The sequence below is a fragment of the Lycorma delicatula genome, chromosome 4, assembly GCF_047948215.1.
Source record: "Lycorma delicatula isolate Av1 chromosome 4, ASM4794821v1, whole genome shotgun sequence".
In the NCBI taxonomy this organism is placed as follows: Eukaryota; Metazoa; Arthropoda; class Insecta; order Hemiptera; family Fulgoridae; genus Lycorma; species Lycorma delicatula.
Window position 1 is genome coordinate 194,643,121 of NC_134458.1, and position 21,565 is coordinate 194,664,685.

Here is a 21,565-nt window from a genome sequence, read left to right on the forward strand (position 1 = left end):
TGCCTTGGTAACGCTGCTCCAGTTGCAATATACCTTGCTGAAGCGTTCCCCTGCTCATTAGTCACAGCACCCAAATTTGGAGGGAAAAAGTCAAGATGGGAATACAAAAAATGAATTTTTAATGACATTCAGCCGCCTATTTTTTTATAGTTCAACAAAAGATACATTATCTTTTGTTGAACTAAAATATATGAACTAAAATAAATTTGTACTAAAATATCACTATTTTATGCTTTGTTATTTTCATGAAAACCTGAAATACAACCTTAAATGACTTCCGTGCCGCTTGCTCTACGTTATTCAACTTTTTGTCAAAATTTTCATCATTGATTAATTTTCTAATTTCAGGTCCGACGAATACTCCTTTTAATTTGGCATCATTTAACTTACTAATCGCTTGTCTTACAATATTTAAATCTTTCTCCTGATTTATTGAGTTCTTTGACAAAATTCTTCATCGACCTTAATTTTATACGTAAAGTTGGCAAAAAGACATGCTAAACGTTGACTAAAGGAACATATTTAATATTATTTTGTCTCGGAGTGAAAGTGTCTCTTTTTGGCCGCTCCTTAATCACACAATACTCACGTCTTACACGACTGTCCCGCAAATATAAGAAGTTTTTTTACTATTTCTTCAACGTATTTAAATCGGGTTACCGTTTTGATTTTATTACTGTTTAGGTTTACTTCTTTTAATCTGTTGATTTCTGGGGCGTAATTTTTGTCTTTTCTAATGAAATATTGAGGACAATTTTATTTTCAATGTTTTGAGTTTGTAATATCTGTGATTTAGCTTTTTCTATGTCGTTTGCTAGCAGTTCCACGTCGTCGGCGAAACCAAGACAGTTTTTTTCTTTATTTTTTGGTCTATTTTTACTTTTGGGGAGCATTTTCTGAGCAATTCTCTCATTACCATTTCTAGAATGCAGTTGAATAATATCAGTGACAGCCCATTACCGTGGCGCAGTCCTGTTTTGATCTCAAAAGGTTCCAAGAGCTCGCTTCTGAATTTTACCTTCGACTAAGTGTTTGTGACGGTCTGTTATATAATTATATATTATAATATATAATTAAATAAATATCTAAACAAAATAAATAATTATATTATACGACATAATAGGATCTCTAAACAAAGATAACTCAAAAATATGACATGATAGAGCATTTTTGATTACATTTTCTGTTTCAGCATAAACAATAGTTTATAAAACATTAAATAACACAACTGTTCGCTAAATGTTATAGACCAGAGTTATTAGTACTTTTTCATATGATGTCAGCGCTTGTTACAATTTACTTCAGGTTCTGCTTGTTTGCTACGCGACATAACTAAATAATTGCAGGAGAGCTGATTCTTGATATACGTCATTACTGAAAATATATGTAACTATTCTCAAGAATGACAAGTATTCCTTGCCGTGCCTTATCATAGGTAGCTTTCATACTAAATAGTGTTGTATACTGTTACACTGCAATTCAGGTGAATTTTTTATGTTTTCATTAATGTTTTTTGTGGAAATATTATAATGAGACTAAGTAAAATTAATTATTACTAATTTAAGGTAATAAAAACAACTATAACAGTTTAAAATTTCAGAAATAATTTGTTTTACAAGGACAGGCGATAAATTTACAACAAACTTTTTCGATCCCCTTTGGAAGATGGTATGAGAGGGTTCCCTACTTCAAATTCAAAATGGCAGCATCCAACTGGACTGCATTTTGTAGTAAACTCCATTTAAAGATTTTCGTGTAATTCAAGTAGCTTATTTGAATATCTTGTCACGGTAGAGGCACTAGAAAATCGATGAGTGTTCCAGTCTCACAGTTGAGAGGTCTCAGTTTCAAGAGCTGGTCATTGTCTATTACGTTTAAATAAAGTTTCATTTAACTTTTACAAACAAAACTTTTTTCAATTTAACTTAATTCTCACATTTTCTATATCGCAGATCATATTTTTATTATATAGTTTGTTTAATAATACAGTATTTATAAAATTAAAAAATTATACTTGTATATTAATTAATTTGAATATAAGGATTATTATTTACCTAAAGCGTTTTATGAATTTCTGAGAAGGAATGTGTCACACGGGTAGGAAGTATTAACAAAGAGAAAATCAAACTGATTTACTAATTTTTAAAATAAAATAACAATTTATATGAAATTCATGCAAATTTTTTCCACAATCTTATAAATATTATCATAATCACTTTATAATATTACCTCATTAGTACAATAAAATGGACAGAAAAAGAAAGAAACAGGTGTGTGTGCGCGCGCGCGCACGCGTGTGCGTTGAAAGGGAAATTCATTTACTGCTACCGGCTTGCCAGGCCTGCAGCTGCAAATGTTAAATGTAAATGTACCGGTAAATATGTATTCCTGAACAAATTCAGGACGACCACTCCTGACACTCCGGGTTGGTCTAGTGATAAACTCGTCATCGCAAATCAGCTGATTTCAAAGTCGAGAATTTTAATGTTCAAATCCTAGTAAAGTCGGTTACTTTTATACGGATTTCAGTACTAGATCGTGGATACCGGTGTTCTTTGGCGGTTGGATTTCAATTAACCACACATCTCAGGAACGGTCAACCTGAGACTGTACAAGACTATACGTCATTTACATTCATACAAATCATCCTCTGAAGTAATACCTTACGGTGGTTCCAGAGGCTAAACAGAAAAAGAGAGAGGTCGACCACTCCTAAGAGGTGTGGTTAATTGAAACCCGACTACCAAATAGCACCGGTATCCACAGCCTAGCATTTAAATCCACATAAAATAACTGCTTTTACAAGCACTCGCACCTTAGAACTCTCGACTTCGAAAATCAGCTGATTTTGCGATGACAAGTTTAATCGCTACACTAACCCGGCGGGTTATGGGATATGAGTCCTTCGTAAAATATTATAACCGTTCCCAAGAATAACCAACATTCCGGATCAGATTTAAAAGAAAAAACAAGGGCTGACATGATTTTCCGTTCCCTTTTTCACAGAGACAAATGTGCAATCGAATATTATCATCCCAAACCCGTGTTGTTTTGCCCTACATACCTGTATCTTCACGTTTACCACAAAAACTGGCTGTGTAGTGATAAAACATCATTCATTTCTACGACGTGTACTTCATCAACTTTACATGCAACACAACTGTAAGAAAGACTCGGATAGATATTATAAATCAATATCGATTATTAAAACAAAATTCATCATCATCCCTATCAAATTCAATGCATAAAAATTCTGTCTCCATTCAGTTGCAAAGTAAATTAAATTGTTTATAACAGAATAAAAATTTTTAATAATTATTTATCACCGAATTAATTTTACATTATATTTTTTTTATTACAGGGTGGAGCATATATATTCCAATTGATGGATTATTATTCAGCATCCGGTATGTGCTTATTATGGGTCTGTTTTTTTCAAACAATTGCCATATCATGGATCTTTGGAGCTAATAAATTTATAAACTGCGTCAATGAAATGATGGGTGTAAAACCAAATAAATTTTGGTACTTTTGTTGGGTGGTATTTGCACCTGCTACTATGGTGGTAAGTATAAGAACAAAAAAATAATAAAAAGCTTAAGTAAATAAATAACTTAGTAATTTGCTTCCTACAAGCAAAACTTTATTTTATTAAAAATTAATTATTTGGAATTATTGCTTTTATTAATTATATCTGCCAAAGATAATTATATCTGTACGATTTAGATGTAGATTACTTGACTTTTCTTTAATAACAAGTGTTTCAAAAAGGACCCAACCCCTTTGTTTGATGACGTGAATATATTAGAAAAATATTAATGTTAATAAAATACACAACAATATTCAAATTGCCTTTAATAACTTTGCAATAGATGTTCAAAGTGATTTCTTGTGATTCCGATGGAGATTTCATAAAATTTGCAGCCGCTTTTTGTAATGTTTGCAATCTCACATTCAGTTTTAGCCATCGATTGGTTAAGTGTATGAGGATTGCTTCTAAAAACTACGCTTTTTAAATATCACCAAACGAAAAGGTCTTCCGATGTAAGATCTAAGAATTTAGAAGTCCGCAACCCTTTTGATATCAAACGATAACTAAAAAATTCCCGTAATATATCCAGGATTTTATTAGCGGTATGACGCGTTGCGTTATCCCGCTGGAACCGACATTCTTGTTCTTGTAAATCTAATATGGCAATAAACCGTTCGATTAAGTTGCAATAAACCACACCGTCTATGGATCTGTCAAAAAATATAGGCCCTATTACACGACGCCGGGAGACCGCACACAAAACACCAATTTTACGTTCGTGTGTAATGGTCGTTCGTGAAACGCGAGGGGATTTTCAGAGCTCTATATTCAGTAGTTTTGGCTGTTAATGTAGCAATCCGAGTAAAACCGTACCTTGTTGCTGAAATAAACACGATTCAAAGTTTCAATACCGTTGTCATCGATACTGTAAACGTTTTCTGCGGTCTACTTCTTTAAGATATTGAACGACATTGATGCGACTGTAACTTTTTAATAGCCCTGAATGCCGTAGATAGTGAAAGCCCAGCCTGTGAAGATAACTTTCTAGGCGAGCGAGTCAAACGTTCTTTCACATCCTCCAGAACTTCTACTGTTAACACTGATGGTCGACTTCTGCTTTTCCGATCGTGTACGCAGGTCTCACGAAATTTATACATCGAACGCGATATTGTCGACTAATTAGGAACTAAAGAATTGGAAAATTTTATCCAAAACTCGTCTTTCATTTGTTCGTCAGATTTATACGCTTAATAATAAGCACACGTTCGTCCTTGGAAAACGACATAGTTAACACGATAGAGACGTATTTATACCAATATAGTACTAGTGCATAAGAAGGACATTTCAACTGTTGCAAGCTGATAACCTTGAGTACAGCGTTGCCAACTGACATGTAGGGAGAAATAAAATTTACCTATGCGTGACTTCTACCTTCTTAATCTTATGGTTGCATACTTTCTAAATATCCGTTAACACACACACAAAGAGATATTATGTATGAAAGTTTAGTTTTAAATAATTTTCATTAAACAATATTATTAATCTCAAAATAATTATTTTTTTAAATTTTGTAGTGACATAGTATGGAATATGTAGAAAAATTGTTAGAGATATAGATGTAGAGGGTATACCAAAATGAAACGACTGGCACTAGAAAGGGAATCTTGTAGAGCTGCATCAAATCAGTCAAATGACCGAAGTCAAAAAATATCGCGATTTCAGCTTAAGAGAGGTAGCTCGTGACCTTAATATCTGTCACGAGTCTATTAGTTCGATTTTGTTGGATATCTCTGGTATTAGAAGCGTCATCGCACGGCTTATTCCATTCGTGGAACGCATCATAACTGGTGACAAGACATGGGACAACGAGTCTGTCGTGCAAACAAGTCAACAGTCATCAAAACGGAAGATAAAAGACCAGCTAAAACCGAAAAAAAACCACATCAAAGTTGTTCAAAAATAAAGGTGGTGCTCATTGTTTTCTTCAATATTCCTGGTTAGGTGTATCACAAATTCATTCCAGAGAACGACGGTCAATAAAGATTACTATTTGGCCGTATTGAAGCGTTTGAGAAAATCCGCCAGAAGCATTCAGATTTGTGGAAGAATTCATGGATTTTACACGGCAATAATGCGCGACAATTGTGACCGAATTTAAAGCTAAAAAAGCAATAAATACAATTCCCAGTACGTTTTTGACAGTGAAGTATATTAAAATTCTACAGAAATATCAGGAATACGGTGGTGTTATTTCATGAAAAGATAATAAAAGAAATTTCTCCAATATCTGCCTGAACTTGTTAAATAGATAAATAATATGTTATTGATTGATTCATATGGTACTTTTTAAGGCTTCAAATGTATAGTGTAGCTTTTTTTTTTTACTCAAATTCCTTGTTGTTAATGAGTGTACCCGTAGCTTTTATAGCCATGAATTGCAGGCCAGTACGTATTCTTAAATAGAAATCACCAACAGAATGGTGACTGTAAATAGTATAAAGGAGTTGATAGTATAAATAGTTAATTTTTTTGTCTTCAGTCAATTTGACTGATTTCATGCAGCTCTCCAAGCTTCCCTATCTAGAGCTAGTCGTTTCATTTCGGTGCATCCCCTACATCCTACATTCCTAACAATTTGTTTTACGGACTGCAAACGTTGCCTGCCTGCACAATTTTTCCCATTTACCTGTCTCTCCATTATCAAACGGACTATTCCAGGATGCCTTAAGGTCTGGCCTCTAAGTCTACACCTTCTTTTAGCTATATTTTTCCTAACGCTTCTTCTTCACCGATTTGCCGCAACAATTCTTCATTTCTCATTTATGATCCATCTAACTTTGTTTATCTTTAGTAATTCTACTTCCCAAATAACAAAATTCTTTATACGTCCATAGTATTTTCTCATCCTATTTAGAAAAATAGGATGAGAAAATATTAATAGAATATTCAGTCGTCCATCTACTTTATTTCTACTACATTTCATTACTTGCGTATTGTTTTTATTTTCACGCTGTAGTTCTTCTGTAGGACTTCATATATGCCATTCGTTGTTTCTTCTAAATTTTTTTTTACTCTCGGCTAGAATTACTATATCATCAGCAAATCGTAGCGTCTTTATCTTTTCATCTTGCACTGTTAATCCAGATCTAAACTGTTCTTTAACGTCTTTAACTGCTAGTTCCATGTAAAGATTAAAAAGTAACGGAGATAGGGAACATCCTTGTCGGTCTCTCTTTTTTATTACTGTTTATTTCTTATGCTTTGCGATTATAACTGTTGTGGTTTGGTTCCTGTAAATGTTAGCAATTGTTCATCAATCTCTATACATGAGACCTTTTAAAATGCTGAACATTTTATTCCAGCCTACGTTATGAAATCCCTTTTCTAAGTTTATAAATGCCATGCATGTCGGTTTCCTTTAATCTTCCTTGTAAAATAAAAACCGCTAAAATAACTTCCTTAGTTTCTATACTTTTATTGAAATCAAACTTTTCTTCTTTTAACACTTCTTCCACTCGCCTATCAATTCTTCTGCACAGTTAAGATTATAGAGTTAAAAAAATGTGAAACTCTTGACAGGAATCAAACCCACCCAAGCTATGGCATCAGAATTTTATTGTGTAATTTTTTAATAATTTTATTGATACATTTATATATTGTTTTGTTTTTTTTTTTTTTTAACTGGAATTTATAGTATATATTTAAATATTCGCATTTATAAAATTTCTGTATTTTTAAATAAATTCTTACTATATTCTATTCTAAATTCTGTATTTTTTAAATAAAATCATGAACTTCAAACTAACACCTACTCACCCCTAAAAAGAACAATACCAGGCAATTTTTTTCAGCAAATGAATTCATGATTTCGGAAAGCTTGATACAAATTGATAAATGTTGATTAAAATTTGGTCATTTTGTTTACAAATGGTATAAGTTACAAGGTTAATCCTTAACGTTCAACCTTAAGAATTTTTTTAGGGTTTACTTATAGTTTTATTTAAAAAAAATATATTTAGGTGAAATTTATATTAATTTTCTTTTTTCTAAGAAAATTTGGGTTTGGACCAGGATTAGATACCCTGTTTTTTTTTTTAAATCAAGTTTATTTTTCTAAGGTAATATATTTTTTCAATTGAATTTTAATAAATGGCAGTTTTAAATCTTTTAAAATTTAAATCTCTTTAAAGGAACTTTGGATTTAAATAATATTACATGATTTTTTTTACCTTAAATTTCTTGTATATCACTGTCGTGGAATATAGTGAAAATTTTATTTTCCTTTTCTTTTTTTAGGTTTATGTTAGGTCAAGATGCGGTTATTTAAAGGTTATTAACGGTTGGATTAATCCTTAGGAACAAAACAACTAACAAAAATTTAAATGCATTATAAACTTAAAGCCAAATTTAAAAACAAAGATCAAACGTAAAAAAAAAAATTAAAGGATCAAAAAACCTGAAAAAAGAAAACAAAAACATTATGGTCAGATCATCAAAAAAAGACGTTAATGGACAAATGAAAATTCTGAGTAGTTTTTCTGTTTGGTCTTTTGACTCTTTATATTTATATGTTTTGTTGGTCATCCACATATAATTTAATTTTTCAAAGTTGAAGTTTGAATTTTGGAAATTCAATAGAATGAGCTTAGTAACTGATAAAATGTTCTAAACTTAGATTTATATTCTTGAACTTACAGGCGATATTTGCTTTCTACATAATACAATATGTTCCTGCAAAGTATGGACCGTATGAATATCCATCATGGGCAGAAGTTGTTGGAATACTCATGAGTCTTTCTTCAATGATTTGGATTCCAGCGTACGCAATATATTACCTTTTAACTGGACCAGGAACATTAAAGGAGGTAATTAAATGTGGAATTATAACTATTAAAAATACTATTTTTTTTACGATAGACATTAAATTTTTCAAACGAAAAAAAGCTGACATCACAGTTGTAGGACTTTCCCATTAAGCGGATTTCTTCTGATGCACGGCTTTCACACACATAACTTAATCAAAAATATTTATCATTTTATTTAAATACAATATTTTTTGTTTATTTAATTCAATCATTCTAACGTGCTCATGCATACCGTATTTTATTCGCGCGGGTGTGGCGGTACTAGCGGCACATGTTTTTATGTTTTAAATATTATTAATTTATTTAATTCTACCACTCACCTGTAACGTCACAACATAACAGGCAACAACAGCAGTAGTCCGGCCGCTAAGTCGGATGTAGTGTGTGTAAGGGGGGGGGGGGGGGTGACGACCTCTTTGATGGGAAACAAATTTGTATATCCAACGAGATGCTAATAGAAAAAACTACAACGAAAAAGACCCACTGTACTGCCTTCTACAACGTTTCAAAATTATTACTATTTTTTGGAGTGGATGTGCAATTTAGAAAAACGTTTTTCCACAATATATGTTTTTTTTATATTTGTTCACAAAAATATTTTTAAAAATGCAACGAAAATCACCCCTTGTGCTGCCTTTTATAACTCTTCAAAATTAAAACCATTTTTATGGGTAGGGGTGAAATTCAGCAAAAAATATTTTTTACAAAAGTTGTTTATAAATCTCAAAATTATCAAAAAAAAATATATATATATAACTTTAATTATGACAGAATCTGCAGATGATTTCGTTTCCCCCCCTGTATCCCCCACCCGTTGACCTTTTGAATTGAAAATTTAATAATATCAATGACCTTACTATAGAAATATTATAGCCAAGTTTGCTGAAAACCGGTCGAGTAGTTCTGGAGATATACGGCGATTTACACGCCAACATACGTAAATACACATACGTACGCACATTTTTTCGCGGAAGTTTCAATGACATTTTTCGGTTTTCTGTGGTCAGTAGGGATCAGTTCGTCAAGATTCGGTGAAAACCAGACATGCCCAATTTTGAACGATCACCATAATTTCCCTTCTACATAGGTATAGCTTCACTACAGCTGCTATGTAGATGGGAAAGTAAAAGTAGAAGCATAAAAAACTTGTTTAACGTAACTAGTAGCTCAACACTCTCATTTCCTCTCCCTTCTTTTATGAACAATTAGTTATACATAAAGAAGACAGCGGGAGCTATTATCTTTTCTAGTTAAAAAGAAAATGTAAATTAGCCATAACTAAATCCAGTCCTTGGAGATAACCAAGCCATCTGCCTTGAGCACATATAGCCCTCATAAACTGCATCTTCAGATAATTTTTTTTTAATTTTAACAAAGCTTAAATCATGTATTTAATTTAAAATAGACATAGCATTTACATGAATGAAATATTGGAAAGGTCGCTTGTATTACTTACCGATGATCCCGATTTTTATACGACTTCAGAATTTAGAAAGTTTTGACCGAGGATTCAATTTTTTAATAAATACATACATACGTAATCAGAGCACCGACGGGTACCTGAGTTTTTAAATGAAAAAATGATTCATCAACGTTTTCCATGTTTTTTTGATCCATATAAAAATTACATAATTTACATTATTTCTCTGATCAACCTTAAAATCATTTCAGACTACGTACGTTTAAAATCGCATTGCATTTTATCAGCTAAAAGTAATTTTCATATTTTTCCTGTGACACCGAAACTGAAATTTTTTTTGGGTTCTTGTTGGTATATTTTGTAATACAAAGTTGTTCATTGTAAAAGTATTTTGCTACTTCAACTAAATTTCTATCATTGTTAAGCCTTTTTTTACTTCTCTGGCTACAGCTCCATTGCTTCTGCAGCAGAAGGGAAAGTATAGTGATCAGCTAAAATTTTGGGGATTTTATACAAATGTTGACTAAGAGGGTCTTCTTAGTCCAAACAAGAAAAAAAAATTTTATAGAAATTTACCAAAGATAATACATAAATGTATGTATGTAATTGAGTTGGTCTGTATTTTGGTTAATTTCTCTGGATTGGTTCAACATAATTTTTTTGAGAAAGGCTCAAAAGATTTCTGTATATAGAAAATTAATAGCATTAAATGTTAGCAAAATTAAAGAAAGGGGAAGGGTGGTTTTCGCCATTTGTAATTTTTTACTTTTTATATAATGGTTGTAGAAAATTGACCTTTAATTCAATGAAATTACTTATTACCGCAGCAAAGGAGATAGGCTTTTTACCCTTCTTCTCTACCCGTTTAATACTCTTGTGGAGCATGCCAAGAGCCTTACCCGTCACCGGCTGAATACCCGTGACTCCCCCCACCACCTGGTCATATTTACCAGAGAGCCATGAAACCACAGAATCAAGGGCCTGGTTGACGCCCTGGGGGCTTTCGCATCGTAAAGCCAGCTCAGCAACCAACAAATTGCACTCGGACAGGTAAGAGTCGACTAACTGCCGACCCTACACCGAAATCCGTGACTCCTTCTTGGAGAAAAATTTAGTCCATGTGGACCGCATCTCTTCCATCCTCCCAAAACCATCAGCTCCAGAGCTGGACTTCCCTAAGGAAGGCTTCGCCCATGAGATCTCCGGCTTAGGGCTGATCACCGCACCACTGTCTTTCACTACCTTTAGCTTTTGAGGGGGCAGCCAGTCGTTAGACTGGCTGCCCCCCTCAAAAGCTAGGCCTCCCTGTACGTTTCCAACCGAGATCTTCCCCGCACAGCTTGACACTAAGGCTTCGGTAGGATTTGGTGCAAATTCGGGCGGTGCACAACAACCCAGGGGCTCTACCGCCCTCGTGGAGACCTCCTTCTCAGACGACCGTGGCCTCGGCGGAGACCTACCAAGCGATCTTCTCGCCTTGAAGGGGTCACCGGCCACCATGTCCTTGGCTAACCCCACCAAGTGTCCAAGCATCCCTCTCCGGGTTGTTTCAGCGCTCCATAGCCGCTGAAACAAACAAGCACCGACTGTAACGCCAAGTACTATGTTAAAAATCACCTATCCCAAACCAGTTGAGCCTTCGCAATTTCGATTCCGAACAAAGCCGTCCATTCTCCCTCGAGAAGTCCAAAGCTAAAATTTGCTAATGCAGACCATCGGCGAGGTTGGAACGAATCGCTTCCCGAACCTGCCAGAGGATCTAGAAAAATTCATTGGCTTCACGAACCTATGAAATGGGGACACGATGCAACAAAGGAAACGTTCTTACTTAGCCGACATTGTTACTACTGCAACACACTACGCGGCTGCGTAGCCCAAACTCCACAGCAGCGCAGGTTGACTGACAATCACGATCGTTTTCAGTGATTGGTATGGTTTTAGAAAGGTACTATCTTAGCGTATTAATGTTGGATTGATCACTGATCATTTGCGAATGGACAACCAGTATGGTTTCCGACCGGGCAGGAGCACTGACGATCCCATACTAAAGGTGATGGATATAGCTTCCTCTAGTTCATGCAAATATGTATTGGGAATTTTTCTGAACATATCCAGGGCATTTATTAACTTATAGTCACCCTCTCCACTGTTTTAGATGCAGATGCGTAACTGTACACGAAATGAATTAGAAGTGCTCTCAAGTTATTTCAGCCATCGGACAGTTTCCCTGAGTGATGGCGGCTCGGAGGTTCGTAAAACCTTAACTGAAGGATGCCCTCAGGGCAGTGTTCTGAGTCCCTTTCTTTGGATCATAGAATTAGATTCGATGTTGCGTTTAAGATTGCCTTGTGGTTGTCGTGTCGTCCCGTATGATGACGACGCGCTGCTACTGATTTGTGTGGATTCGCGTAACGAGGTAGAGTTCTGAGCTGCTCATGCTTGTGAGACACTCCGACTGTGGAGTCTCCATACCTGGGTGTTATCCTTGATGAAAACTTTAGGTTCAAGAAACATCTAGAGTATGTTGCAAAAAAAACCGCTGATGATTTTTATGAAATCCGTAGCCATTCATCCTGAATGGAGGTTGAATTTCTGTACCATGCATAACCTTTACAAAGTTGTCAGCGAGGCTATTAGCTATATGTTGCACCCCTCAAGGCTCACCGCTTGGCTTTTAGTCGTTACGCGGACATTTTGCTGTGGGCCCAGCGACTCCTGTTTCTGACTGTTATAGGCGGTTATAAAACAGTCTCGCGGGAGGCAGTCTGTGTTATAGCCGGAGTCAAACCAATAGATATCTTGGCTAATGAGCGTAAGGAACGCTACGCTCCAAGGTAAATAACTTATTGACGTCAAAACGATAGCAGGAGATTGAAGACCATGACCTTGAGTCTTGGCAGGTCAGGTGGGACGAATCCCCCACAGGTCGGTACACGTCTGGTATACCTCCTATAGTGTCTGATTTAGGTGCCATTAGATGGATTTCCCCAAATTGGTATATCACACAGTTTCCGGGCACGGTACCGAAAGGCTCCATGCCCAGAGAGCATAGCCATTGTTTGGCAAGGTTTCCTTTAGTGGATTCAAGTGAATGCCCGGATTGTGGGACTGATGATGCAGTGGATGATCACGTCCTTTATGTCTGTCCCTGATATGAGGTTTAACGTTCACGCGCTTTTAGGGAACGTGAGAGAATGCATTCCTTTCTAGATCTCCGTATTAACTAGATGATCCGCGAGGAGTGGTCTATAGTGGCTGGTTTTCGCCGCGCCCTTCGTTGTTTAGGTCTGTAGAGAGACTTTAATCGTGGTATTTTATTATGGTAGGATCCTGGGTGGCTAGGGTTCCGGCCTAGGCACTGGATTGGTTGCAGGTAGGCGCATTCGTATCGGTTATATCGGTATCGTTTGTGATTCGATTTGGGATCCCACTACCGGGGGGTGGCTGCGCTGCCGGGTTATGTTAGTCCGTGCGACCGGTGGCGTGTCGTCGTTCCGCCGGTGGCGGTCCCTGATTGTGATTTGGTAATGCCGTGCGAGACTCCATGATTGGACCGCGTGGGAGTGCGGGGTTTGTTCCCAGCACCTGCGCGGACCAGGGTGAGGTTACATTTCCCTTGTTGGGTGACATAATTTGGTCGACTAATTGGGAGTAGGTTTGAATTTGTAAGTTGCGTAAAACATAATATTGATTGGTCAAATTTACATAATAATTGATCAAATTTACACTAAGCGCGATGTATGCGTTTCCGCGGTCTCGGTTAGTTAGTTTGAGGGAATCATGTTAGGTTGGATGTGAAGATGTCCGTTTGAGGCCTACATGAAGGCAAAATTTGATTTGTATTTTACTGATGTAAATATCTACCGAGGCATTTACATCGGTGGCATCCCGACTTAGGCCTGGCTGATGACTGTGAGATGTAATCAGTTAGAGGGTTTAAAAATGATCTCCGGTAAAGCCCCTCAGGGCTCGTGACGGAGGGGTTAGTGTGACGACCGGTAACGTCACAACGTGGCTATCTTCCCGGGGTTGGGATGATATAGCGCTCATCTCCGAGCCTTATGTTCGCTGTTCACAGCCCGATTTGATTATATCAAAGGATGGGAGAGCGGTCATTTGGCCATGTACCCCTTTACCTGTGCGGGACGTACTGAGGAAAACTGGATTTGTCAGCACAACGGTCAGAGGTATATATTTCTACAGTTGTTACTTATCCCCTAACATGAGCGTGGAAAGATATAGGGAGATACTGGATATGCTCACTAGAGATATTGCAACCAATCTGCCGGCATTAATTGCCGGGAATTTCAACGCCTGGTTGACCACTTGGGGGTCGTCCAAGACCGGCGTTCAATGTAGATTGTTAGCCGAGACAGCCCCGCTTCTGGATTTAGAATGTATCAAAACTAGGGGCGCTCTCACGTTTAGGAGGGGGATCACCGGTTCATCATTGACGTCACTTTTGCCAGTGCACTTTTTGCACTAAAGGAGTGGACCCGAGGAATTTTGCGGAGGTACTTCACTTCAGAGATGTTCGTGCGGCCACCACGGCAGAGGGAGAAGCTAAATGTTTGGCAGACTGTCTAGAAAGAGCGTGTGATATACATGGAACGGATCGCAAGAATGGTGATAGTTTCAATATTTCTCCCTACAGATCGCAGAGCCTGGACAATGTCCCTTGCTGCTGTATCTTACTATTATCGGGCGGATTTCATCGGTTATTTAGTGGCGGTTATAAATTTTAAGTTTTATTTATGGACGGATTTGGTAAGTTGCGTTCCTATCCGTATGGAGCAGCGTGAAATTTATTTACTGGTTCCGACTGTGAGAGGCTAAGCTTTTGATCCTAGTAATCCTGGCGTGATTCCCCTTCAGTCCATCCGTTAAAGTCTTTTCGGTACCAGCGCCTATGGGCTAGTAGGAGTGCCCCTAAAGGAGCCCTACTTATTTGAAGGGAGAAATGCGCCCCGTTCTCCGGAGGGAGTCGCATATACTGACTAAATGAAATTGTGGTCTCTTCGTGGGACGTTGTCGGGTGTTGTCTAGCTTTTTATAGTTTTAACAAAATTTAATTGCGAAAACGGTCACTTTCGTGGCTGGAATTTTTGCGCGGTTTCCATTTATAGGTTACGCGATATAGAGGCTCCTAAGCCTGGTTTGTCATTTTTTGACTCTCGTACCGCCTCTTCAGGTGGTTCGTTTAATACAGCATAAGACCATCTTCTTATACACTGTGGAGTACGGTCCTCTCGGGAGATGTCCCGGAGATGGCCGTGTTCGAACACGGCCGCTCTCCCGAACAGTCTGCGTGCCTGCGCCACCCCTACCTCGGATACGGTGTGTAGTCCCGCATCGTAGCGAAGAGTGACGTTTTTGACGAACCACGGTGCTCCAAATATCGTCCGCAACGCTATGTTTTGGACGGCTTCTAATTTCTTTTGAAGCGTGGAGTTCAACAAAGCTCCCCATGCCGAGTAAGCATATGTTAGAATCGGCAGGACGTGTAGCCGAAAAATGAGCAATTTGTTCGCCAGTGGATATAGGCTGGTACTGTTCAGTACTGGGTATAGTGAGGCCCTCACGGCCTTTGCCCTTTGGGTCACATATTTAACATGTTCTCCTAAGGTAAGCCGTTTATCCAGAACTACTCCCAGGTACTTGAGTGTTTTCCCAAAGGGGATTTTCTCTCTTGAGATTTCCAGCTGTGTGGCTGGAGCACATGTCTTGTATGTGAACATCACTGCCACCGATCTTTCACCGTTGACATTGATTCTCCACATATCGAGCCACGGGTGTACTAGATCAATTTGCCGTTGGAGTCTCTCGATCGCGTAATCTACACTTCCGGGTTCATAATAATATGCCGTGTTGTCTGCGTATAGAGCTGTTGTGACTCCTTCCGACAGCGGCATATCGTTGATGCAGGTCATGTACAAGAACGGCGAAAGCACGATGTGACGCGTTCGACCGTGTCGTCGATTTCCTCCGGTATGGTCAGGAGTTCAGGATGAGTTGGTCTGTAATCCCGTTGGAGAGTTTCATAGAACCTTTTCCAATTCACTGACCTTCGGGGTATAGTCGGGGGGTCTCGGTCACCCCCTGCTTGGCCCAACTCCAATAAGACAGGAGAGTGGTCCGAGCTGAGGTCTTCAATCGTTTCAATCATGACTGGAGTTGTTACCGCCTTCATGATTGTGATGTCGAGTACGTCAGGTCTTGATCTGCCCGTTTGATGAACGAAAGTGGGCACCTCGGTGCCTGTGACGACTAACCGGCGTGCTTGTGCCCTTTCGTGTAGCAAACTGCTATTTGCACTTGTCAGATTGCTATTCCAAGACCCGTGCTTAGCGTTGAGGTCGCCCATGAGTATCATGGGCCCATCCCAATTTTCTAGCACGGCATCTAGATCTGCGCCGGTACCGCTGAGTTTGGTTTATTATAAGACGAAATCAGACGATACACCGTGCCTAGATGCTCCACATGTACACAATTCTGCTCCATTACATTAGTGTGGAGGTCAACCCGCGTGTGTGTATGACGTCTGTGGACTAAAATTGCGGTTCCGCCGCTAGCAGGGCGTCCGGGTCGTACTGGCCTATCCGTCCTATACGTAAAGTAATTCCGAATGGTCAGTTGTTTGTTTGCGTTCAGACACGTCTCAGACAACAGTATTACGTCTATTAGTAGATCCTCGGCCAGACGGCAAAGTTCTCTCGTCTTGCCTACAACTGAATTGGCGTTCCACTGTAGCAGTCTGAAAGTTTACCTAACCATACGTAGATAGTAGGTTCATAAGGCACTCTACGATGGACTGAATACAGTCTTCAGAGATTTTGCTTGAAGCAGGCGGAACAATATTACGAGAATTTCCGGTAGGACATCCTTAATTGTCACTTGTGACAAGAAATCCATACCGGAACTCTCCTTCGGGAGTGCGGTTATATTTATTTTGCCGCTGGAGGGGCCGGGAATCGTTAACGCCTTTTTGATGGGGCGTGGGGTTCTGGGATCATGGTGTGTTTGCCAAAAGTCGTTGGTTTGGCACCCGCCCTCTTTGATTTTGCCGATTGTTCGGCTGCCTTTTTTTTCAGCGGAGCAGGCTTCGTCGCAGGCTTGTTCGGCTTTTTTGCCTCCCTTTTCTTCTAACTATTGCCGGTTTAGGCTTTGTTGGTGTGGGGGTAGGTGATTCCCCTTTTACCACCGTCACCGTTGCTGCCGGTAAAACTACCTGAGGCTCGGTTTTCCCCCTCCAGCAACTCGTGCCCAGCTACATCCGTCAGTAACAGCGGATGTTTTCTTGATGCCCTTTTGCTTGTTCAGCTGCTCCTTATATTAAGGACAGCCCCTGTAATTGGCCGGGTGCGGCCCCTTACAGTTTGCACACGAGGCTGGCTCTTCGCGCGTCTTTAGACACGTCGCCGTGTCGTGGTCTCCACCACATTTCACGCAGAGTTGTGCCCTGCGGCAATAGTTCGACGAGTGGCCGAACTATTGGCATCTGTGGCATTGAGATGCACCCCCTCGAGACACAAATGTGGTCACCTTAATTCTACAACAGAATAAGTTTTCCAGGTTATAAATGCCTCTGGTGGCTGGCGTTCGTTTTAAGGCAACGAGGCACGTGGGGGTCTCCCTTCCGGCCCTCGTTGTCAGCTTTTTAACTGAAACTGCCTCGTAACCGAGCGAGGTCATCTCCTCTTTCGCCTCTTCCGGGGTGGCTCCATAAAAGATGCCCCGGATAACAACTTTGAGCTCCCTATCTTTTGAGAGCTGAAAGGAGTGAAAGGCAACTCCCTTGGAATGCAGAAAACTCTGTACTTCCCTGAAGTCACCTTCGCTGCTTAGCTGCAGCCTTACGGAGATCCCGGTACTTTTGGCTACTAGGCGCCCTCTTATAATGGCGGAGATTTCTCTCGCCAGCGTTGGCCACTCTTTGGGACAGTCCTACATGATAAGTAAGATTTTCTTCCGCCTAGTTACCGGAGGTTGCGAGGAATTTTGATCGCTAACCTCCATGGTGGCAGCTGCTGTTTCAGAGGCTGCCCCTCGTAGTGTTCGGCTCCTCGGAGGGTTGATCACCCGAGGTGACCGACCTACGCTTTAGACGTTTTCTTGCTCCCACACCGTTATCCTCTCCTACATCAGAAAACTCCAGGGAGGGTGAATGAGGGGGGGAGGATGCTCAAGACATCTTCAGTGTCTTGAGCAGATCTTCACATTCATATTCTTCTCATGGGTAATTTATAGTATGTATTAGCAACTATGAACCTCCCTGTCTGACAGAATTTCACCAGCCTATCGCCTCTATCACTCCTCTCCACCAGTCCATAGCCTCTAACATTATCATCTACTTTACCCTCTCACACTTTCCCATTAAAATCTCCCATGATTATAGTAATATCCTGTTCCTTGGCGCCTTCCAGAACAATGCATAAATCTTCGTAGAACTGTTCAATTTCTTCATCAGGCTTATCCACTGCAGGTGCGTAAATTTGAAGAAGATTGATATTCCTTTTATGAGAGGGCATCGTATCAACATGATTCTATCTGAGTAAGAAACAAAACTGGATATACACCTGTCTACATGGTGCGACCTTGACAGGTCGCACCATTCTGAAAAGGAGTCAGTAATCACAGAACCCAGGGTTCTGACACCTTTAATATATGCAGTTCTTTGTGAATAATGTTCCACACACTGTCGTAACTAAGATCAGTCTCATTCATGATCATTTGCATGGTTGCTCTTAGGTCTAATAGGATAGGATAACCCACCTGGTTGGTCTAATGATGAACGCATCTTCGCAAATCAGCTGATTTGGAAGTCGAGAGTTCCAGGGTTCAAGTCCTAGTAAAATCAGTTATTTTTATACGGATTTGATATTAGATCGTGGATACCGATGTTCTTTGGTGGTTAAGCTTCAATTAACCACACCTTTCAGGAATGGTCGAACTGAAACTTTTTTTTTTTTTTTTTTTTTTTTTTTTTTGGGCGAAAAACGAATGGTCGTTATCATCGCCCGGAGAATCGATAAATAAATAAATAAAAGTAATTAAAACTTAAAATTACTATCACAGGAAATCAAATCCGGAATGGGTGTAAAAGGCCCATTCTCGGATAACAAAAATACTAACATGTAACTTAAAACTAACTACTATGTTAAAAAACTATCATATTAAAACTAAATAAAACTTAAAATTAAAGGAGATAAAACTTACAACTAATATCACAAAAATCTTACAACTAATATCACAGTCAGTCTTTAAAATATTAAAAAATAACTTATAAAATTTAACAAATTCCGATAAGGAGTGTAAAAGGCTCCTAATCGGATAAAAATATCAACCATTCAGAGAAAAAAAAAATATAATAAAAAAATAAACTTATTAAAAAACTAAAAGTATTAAAAAATATAAGCAACAGTATTAAATTTTTTGTGTTAACCCTATACTACGTAAAAACATAAACATCCGGTTTAAAACCTCCTTATCATCACGCAAGATACCACGGATGTTACTAGGTAATTTAAATTTACGACGCAATGCCGCATAACATATGCAGTCCACGAGTATGTGGCGCACAGTCACGCGGCAGTTGCATCTTGCGCATAGAGGTGGTTGTCCTCTTGTAAACAGGTACTCGTGTGTCCTATCCGCAATCGACAGAGAACTACTTCCTCACGCCGGGGTTTTCTGTATGAGGAGTTCCATGGTAACATAGAATCTTTAATCTGACGGAGTTTATTATCAACGGTAGCTGTCCAATCACCTTGCCACCTTGTTTTTAATAATTGTTTTACATAGTTAATGAAATCAGAAGTAGCAACTCGGGTGGTGAAAGGAGGCTGGTTACATGCTTCTTTGGCAGCGGAATCTGCATGTTCATTACCTGGAATCCCTACGTGGCTAGGGACCCAGCAAAAACTTAATTCTGTGTTGCGATTATTCAGCTCGGCGATTTCGTTGTAAATTTCAATGACGATAGGATGTTTGGAATAAAAGTTTTTTAAGGCTTGCAAAGCACTACACGAGTCACTGCAAATAAGAATTTTTCTATATTTAGGGTTAATGATGTTTAGAGCCTTATTTATAGCATATAGTTCAGCGGTAAACACACTCGTAATACTGGGGAGACCAAACATATAAGTTCTCTCATTGACAACAAAAGCACACCCAACTGTATCGTTTTGTTTCGATCCATCAGTGTATACAACCGCGTCTGGTTTCGTCTTGGAGAGAACACACTGAAACATCTGCTGAAAGACGATAGATGGTGTTGATTGTTTATTATATGTAGTCAGGTCAAAATTAAAATTTATGAGGTTTATTCTCCATGGAGGATATGAGCAAGGGTACATAGGAAAGAATGACGGTGTGTCAACATTTATATGCTGCAGCAGACGCCAGGTACGGACACCTACAGGTGCAGTACGACGTGGATGATCCTCATACTTTCCTAGATTAGGAAAGATTAGGACGAGGTGTTGCCGATTGAGGAAAGCGTTTTGTATGGCTGTTTCTAGTGACACTAAATCAATGGTCAATGGAAGATCGTCCTTGTCGAAAACCACACTGTTCTGGAGATAGAAAGCCATGTTTCTCCAAGTACCATGTAAGTCTGCGGTTTACCATTCTCTCCATTATTTTACACAAAACGCTTGTTAATGAAATAGGGCGATAGCTTGAGGGGTTCGTCTGGTCTTTACCAGGTTTTAGTACTGGTATAATAAATGCTTCTGACCAGCCGGGTGGGAAGACTTGTTCGGAGAATAAACCGTTGAAAATATTCAAAAGTTGTTGTAGTGCCGAATTAGGAAGGTGTGAAAGCATGGAAAGGCGAATGTTGTCCGGTCCAGGGGAAGTGTCCCGTGAATTTTTAAGTGCATGTAACAATTCTTTAAATACGAATGGAGTGTTTAATTCACCAACCGAATCACCAATGTTTAACGACAACACCTCCATTTGTATCTTGTACCGTTGAAAATCGTTATTATATGATGAGGTGAGAGACACCGAGCGGAAAGATTTTGCTAGACTATTTGCCACTTCCGAGGATGATGAAAGGAGTTCTCCTTCATCAATAAGACCAAGAATAGATTGTTTCGGTGATCCGAAGATTGCACGAATTTTCTTCCATACAGTAGACGTGGAAGTAGTGCGTGAGATAGTGCTCACGTATTTCGTCCATGAATTCCTCTTAGCGTCCAAGAATACTCGACGGCACACCGCTCTAGCCCTGCGGTATAAATTTAGATGTTCTGTTGTAGGCCTACGATTAAATTTACGTAGTGCCTGCCGTCGATTCCTAATAGCATTTTTGCATTCATCGTTCCACCATGGAACGAAAGGACGTCTAGGATTACCCGATGTTTGTGGGATATATCTGTTGGCATTCTCAAGTATCATGGACGTAAAAGAAGAATACTGGTCGAGGATGTTCGCTCCATCGTCATACTGAGATTGGAATGCTTTATGGTATCCGTTCCAATCTGACTTTTCGACAATCCATCTCCGTGGCCTTCTTTTAATCTCGCAGTCTACACCGAAACTAATAATAATTGGTCTATGATCACTGCCGTGAAAGTCATCACAAATCAACCAATTAAAATGAGGGAGTACATTCGGTGAGCATATGGAAAGATCAAGGTTAGATACAGTACCAGTTGATAAGGACATAAATGTGTGTGATCCATTATTCAGTAGGCAAAGGTCAAAGTCTTGTCTCAATCTGTTTATCATATTTCCTCGAGT

The 21,565-nt window shown here is 38.9% G+C and overlaps 1 protein-coding gene across 1 annotated transcript in view; it reads left to right on the forward strand.

The window, feature by feature from the left end:
• The window catches only part of LOC142323004 (sodium- and chloride-dependent GABA transporter 2-like), a 140,055-nt gene that overhangs the window by 110,387 nt on the left and 8,103 nt on the right, over positions 1 to 21,565 (forward strand). The window contains exons 10-11 of the mRNA XM_075362098.1: positions 3,362 to 3,565; positions 8,230 to 8,397. Of these exons, the coding sequence (XP_075218213.1) occupies positions 3,362 to 3,565; positions 8,230 to 8,397 (372 nt within the window). The remainder of the gene's footprint in view (positions 1 to 3,361; positions 3,566 to 8,229; positions 8,398 to 21,565) is intronic.